Genomic DNA, 5,767 nt, shown 5'->3' on the forward strand with positions numbered 1-5,767 from the left:
AACAACAACAACAATGTGACTTGGGCTCTGAACGGGCCATTCCAGCTGCTGTTTGCACAGTGGGGAGTCGGGGGGAATCGAAGGACAGCAGGTGGAGGAGGTGGGAGGGTGGTGGTCATCTGAGTGAGAGAAGGTGGCAGGTCACAGAGGGAGAGACAGGGACAGGTTCAGAATAAAGGTGGCTGCCTCTGGATGCTACAGATAGTTAAAGTACCAACTACTAACTGAAAGGTTGGCAGTTCAAATCTACATAGAAACACCTTGGAAGAAAGGCCTGGCTCTCTCCTTGAGAAGTCACAGCCTTCACAACCCTGCGGAGCGGCTCTCCTGTGCCCACCGGGCAGCTGTGAGTTAGACTCAACTGTGCAGCTGTTTTGCATCTTTACTTTCTGCTGCTTTTCTCTGCTGCCCCATAACTTGGCCCCACATGCCCTTGGCTAACGGGCTCCCACTCACCCTTCCCCAGGTCTGTGTCAGCCCAGGTCAGCCCCCACGCTGGGGGTTGAGTGTGAAGTCTCTGACCTCAGACAGGGGGAGGAACAACCAAACCAGCCTGCTGTGGGAGGTGGGAGTGACGGACAGCTGAGGATTTTAGCAAAAGGAAGGTCACAGGGCCAGAGGAGGATGGGGAAAATGACAGGGACAGACGGCGCCAGTCCTGCTGGGACCCGCAGAGCCTGGACTGGTTTCTCGGGGGAGCCAGTCCTGCTGGGACCCGCAAGGCCTGAGCTGGTGACAGTTTGGAGAGGCACAGAGGGGGCCAATCTTGCTGAGACCCGTAGGACCAGGGCTAGTGAGGGTTTGGACCAGGGCAGAGCACCACCTCTGTGTGACAGGACGCTCTCAGCCCAGCACTCGGCAGGGGCTTCACACTCCAGGAGGATTCCAAGTAACCATCAGCACCGGACGCAACCCCAAGACCAGAGGAACGAGACAGACATTGCTCCCACTGCTGACGGAAAGGGATGACAGTAGAAGATTCCCCAAAATGCAGACCAGAACTCAGAAACCGGAGAAAGACCAGGCTTACCGTCCAGTGGGGACTGGTGGAACCCCTGAGTCTGCGGCTCTCCGTCACCCTTCCAAACTGTTATTTAACTTTCAGCTGAACAAACGAGAGACAGGCCAGAAGGTGAAGAGGAGCCCCCCAGAGCTCTCGGCACTTAGATACTCAGCCACGTAAAATCCAAAAGGCCGCCTTTGCCGAAAAGCAAGAATGCTGAGACTTGGTCTTTCACGTCTTTTTTTGGGCATGAAATGAGTAAGGGCCGCTCCCTGGAGACAGGCATGCTTGGAAAAGCAGAGGATCAGTTAAAAAGAGGAAGATCCCAAACGAGATGGATAGACACAGTGATGGCAGCAGTGGGCTTATGCACGGCAGAGGGTGAGGACGGCGCAGGGTCCGGCGGAGTTTGGTTTTGTTGGACGTGGGACCATTGTGAGTCAGAGCTGACATGATGGAGCCTAACAACAGAGACCAAGCTGAGAAGACAGGCAGGGGTAGAAGGACTAATGAAAATGAGAATCACAGGGAGGAAAGAGGAAGGACGAAGTTACTGGAGGATGTTGTAATTGGTGTCATAAAACCGAGTGGGTATAAACAGTTGAGTGGAAAACGAATTTACTCTTGTAAACTTCCATGCAAATCACCATAAAAAGAAACCCAGTAGTCATCAATAAGGAATTAAACAAATGAAATCTTTGTATGTGCCAAGAAGGGCGGTACAAGGAGAGATGCTCGTGACATTGAAAGAGAAGAGTAGGTCTGAGTGTGTGTGTATAGTGAGGATGTGGGTGACGTTTTCAAGTCTGTTTGCAGGTGTAAAGACGTGTGGAGAGAAACACACGTGCTTGTTCTCTTCCTGGAGAACGAGGCCAGGCTCTGACCTTCTGCTTCATAAGCTTTTCCTTGTTGCTTTTTCTGGTTTATATTGATTTCTTACTTTTTTTTTTACAATGAACATGTCTCACTTCATCATGAAAATGGTTTTCTATTGTGAAAAGAAAGTAGCTCACGTGATGCACCTCACTCCTGTCTGGAGGACTGAGGGCAGCTTGATGGCCCTCTCATCTTCCTGGGACTAGGGCACCATCTGTCCCCACTAAGCTGGTCCCTGAACCTGCATCCGGTGCCCAGCATGGCGGGGACACCTTACTGTGGCTCGAACAGCAGAGTACTCAGGAATCTTCTCCCATCCTTCTCTGGCACAGCTCTGTCTGTGGGGAGCTGCCTGTTGTCCCTGTCCACCTTGCCAGACATTGGCCAGCACCTCATCCTTTGTCCTCAGAACCCTTGTTTGTTTTGGCCTGAAACAGAGAGATCGAAAGTGAAATGAGCTGGAAGGATGGGACCTCCTCAGGCCTTACTGGTCTAGGATGCAAATGAAGCAAACCAGAAAGAGAACTTCTCAAAATACCATCGATCTCAGTTCTCCAGTGCTGCTATGACAGAGATACCACAAGGGGGTGGCTTTATCAAACAGAAATTTATTCTCTGACCAGTTAGGAGGCTGGATGCCCACTTTCAAGGGGCATGTACTCTCACCCTCTCGGCTCGAGGGGAAGAGCCTTCTCTCTGTGTGTGTGTGTGTGTGTGTGTGTGTGTGTGTCTCTCTCTCTCTCTCTTTTTCCCCCCTCAGCCTTGTCTCTCTTTAACATCTGTTCCTTCCTGATGTTCATGTGGTCTGGCTTCTGTCTTCCCCCTTCTCTGCTTATCTCTGCTCAGTCTGACCATTTTCTATCCCGGAGCTGACTGGTTTAAGATACATTCTATATTAATATGGTCTTATTTGTTTAACAAAGAAAACCATATTCTCAAATGAGTTTGTAGCCACAAGTAGAGGGGTTCAGATCCGTAATGCCTCTTTTTGGGGAACACATCCAGTCTAAGTCTGCGTAGGCCACTCTGCCACATTTGTTTGTTAGAACCATACCACCCACCCCCACGGCATTTTGGCTGCAACAGCGCTGGAGAACTGACACAGATGGGGTGTTGTCATGTGGTCAGAGTCAAGTTCTTGGTCTCTGAAGCTGGTTTGCTCTGGCCCATTCTGCCTGGCACCTGGTGCTGGCATGTGCGTGCCCCTCCAGCTCTGTCACTGTGCCCACACCTCCTCCTTGTCTCCACGCAGCCCCCTGTCTCCCCACCTACCATGGCCTCTGCAGACAAGAATGGCGGGAGCATCTCATCCTCCAACAGCCGCCTGCAGAGCCGGAAGCCCCCCAACCTGTCCATCACCATCCCACCACCTGAGAACCAGGGCGCGGGCGAGCAGGAGTGCATGCTGCCTGAGGTAAGGAGGCATCCTGTGACCTCACCGCCCTGCCTCTGGGCACAGATGCCACCAGGACACCTCCTGGGTGGTTTCATTTCCTGGAAAAGAGGCTCCTTCCTGAGCCCCAGCTGCAGGCAGCACTCCACGCGGGCCTCCGCCCCCTCCTTCCTGGGACTGAAATGTCACCAAAAGGGAGACCCAGAGCTCAGGAGGGGCGGAGAGCTCAGAGGGCCTGCTGTCCCCGAAGAAGGGCTTGGTAAGGGAGACCCAGAGCTCAGGAGGGGCGGAGAGCTCAGAGGGCCTGCTGTCCCCGAGGAAGGGCTTGCCCATTTGCCTGGGACAACTCTTCTCACTTCATCTTTGCTAAGAAGAGCCTCAGTGCCTGGGTGGGTAGTTTAAGCAGTCTGTTTGCAATTGGCAACCTTGAGGTTGGCAGTTCAAATCCCCCTAAGGCTTCTGCATAAGGAAGTCTGGCAATCTGCTTCCATAAAGATTATAGCTAAAAAGGGCCTCCGAGGTGAGCTCTGGTGGCCTAGTGGCAAGAAGCTGCACTGCAATCCCAGAGGTACGCGGTTCAGATCCACCAGATGCTCTGCTGGAGAAGGAGGGATAATCTCCTGTACCAATCAGACCTGATTTGACGGTACACACACAAAATAATAATAAAAATTTAAAAAAAGAAAGAAAGGGCCTCAGAGCACAGAGCTGTGTGTGACACATGGGGTGGTTAGAGGTCATAATCAGCTCGGAGGAAATAGGTTTGGGTTTTGGGGTGTTTCAGAGGGAAATGGCTGCCCATGACCTGGTTGAGTGGGGACAGTGTAACTTCAGCTGGTGGCCTGACACTGCAGCTCCCAGCTCCCCAGTGGAGGGAGAACAAAGCAGGGACTGGACGATACCCCAGAGAACGCATGCTGCGTGGGCCCCTGTGTGACCCACTGTGTGGCCTGGGGCATGAAGGACACAGTGTCCCCACGCTCACCCCCAGAGCTCTGGAACATGCAAACAGGGGTCAGGATTGAGGAATAGGCCTGGGCGGGGGCTGCAGTGTCTGCATTTTACATCTGAAATGAAAGCAGCTCCGTGGGAGGACACTGGGGCTGAGGCCTGTTCTCACCGGCTGTTCACACTGGGAGGCCAGGGAGGAGGAGGCCGGGTCACAGCCTGGCATGTGAGAGGTCACAGATCAGCACATGGTGCCACCCTGACCTCCCGCCCGCCTTCCTCCAGAGGACCAAGAACCCTGCCTACTTGAAGAGCATCAGCCTGCAGGAGCCCCGGGGACGATGGACTGAGAGCAGCTCCGAGAAGCGCCCTGGCTTCCGCCGCCAGGCCTCCCTGTCACAGAGCATCCGCAAGTGAGCCCTGACCCTTTCCCACCGGGCCCCCAGCAGCCCCGCGAACGGTGCGGTACCCTTTCTCCAGGGAACAGGAGAGAGAATCTAGCACTGTGCTCTGAGAGGGGAAACTGAGGCCCTGGGAGCCGGTCCCTTGCAGGAAGTCACAATATGGTGGCTGACAGGGACCTGGAGGTGGGCCTTGTCCTGCAGGGTCGCTCTGGCGGCCTCACCTGCCGGCCCTCACGCTCCACTTCCTACCACCTCTGCTCACCTAGGTGTTGAGTTCATGGGAAGACTGAGCTGCTCGCAGCCCTCATGTGACATGTTAGACGTCACTCACCGGGTGCAGACGTGAACATGCACAATCAACAGCCTGCCTGTGTGCACACTGTACACACAGCCGTATTGTCGTGTCACTCTGCAGTGCACATGTGTACACACACACAATCACACCATGCCTGTGTACACTATACACACACAGCCGTATTGTCATGTCACTGTGCAGTACACGTGTGTACACACACAATCACACCTTGCCTCTGTGCACACTGTACACACTGTACACACAGCCGTATTGTCGTGTCACTCTGCAGTGCACGTGTGTACACACACACAATCACACCATGCCTGTGTACACTATACACACAGCTGTTTGTCATGTCACTGTGCAGTGCACATGTGTACACACACAGTCACACCCTCTTGTCACTCCCGGGTGTACGTGTACATACATGATTGCATCCACATGCCATTCCCAGTGTGCACACTGTACACACACAATCACACTTCCATCTCATTTCCTGTGTATCCGTACACACACAGTCACTCACCCGCTGAGCAGCAGCTCTGCACCTTCTACACCGTCCTCACCCTCTGCCCTGTCCCAGCCATTGTCGCCGTGTCGGTCCAGCTCACTGAGGGCTCTGCTCTCTTGCTGACCTTTCCCCAGCACGATACACGTGAAGATACGTGCGCATTGTCCTCCTCTCATGTCCGTTCCCCGGCACGCACGATGGCACACACATCACATGGCACTTCCTGAGTTCAGAGGGGGCCTTTGTGCATCGGCACACGCTCAGTGCACACGCACCTCTGCAGGGGCACAGCTGCACGCTCACAGTCTGCTCTCCTCCTCAGTGCACACTCACCTCC

General features: G+C 54.0%; 1 protein-coding gene across 1 annotated transcript in view; it reads left to right on the forward strand.

Annotated features, from left to right (window-relative positions):
- The first annotated feature begins 3,152 nt into the window (after positions 1-3,152).
- RHBDF2 (rhomboid 5 homolog 2 (Drosophila)) overlaps positions 3,153-5,767 on the forward strand; it is a 13,178-nt gene continuing 10,563 nt past the window's right edge. Inside the window, exons 1-2 of the mRNA XM_006886184.1 lie at positions 3,153-3,293; positions 4,506-4,633. Coding sequence (XP_006886246.1) covers positions 3,153-3,293; positions 4,506-4,633 — 269 coding nt within the window. The remainder of the gene's footprint in view (positions 3,294-4,505; positions 4,634-5,767) is intronic.

The sequence above is a fragment of the Elephantulus edwardii genome, unplaced genomic scaffold, assembly GCF_000299155.1.
Source record: "Elephantulus edwardii isolate Elephantulus edwardi_28Jun2011 unplaced genomic scaffold, EleEdw1.0 scaffold00048, whole genome shotgun sequence".
Taxonomy (NCBI): domain Eukaryota; kingdom Metazoa; phylum Chordata; class Mammalia; order Macroscelidea; family Macroscelididae; genus Elephantulus; species Elephantulus edwardii.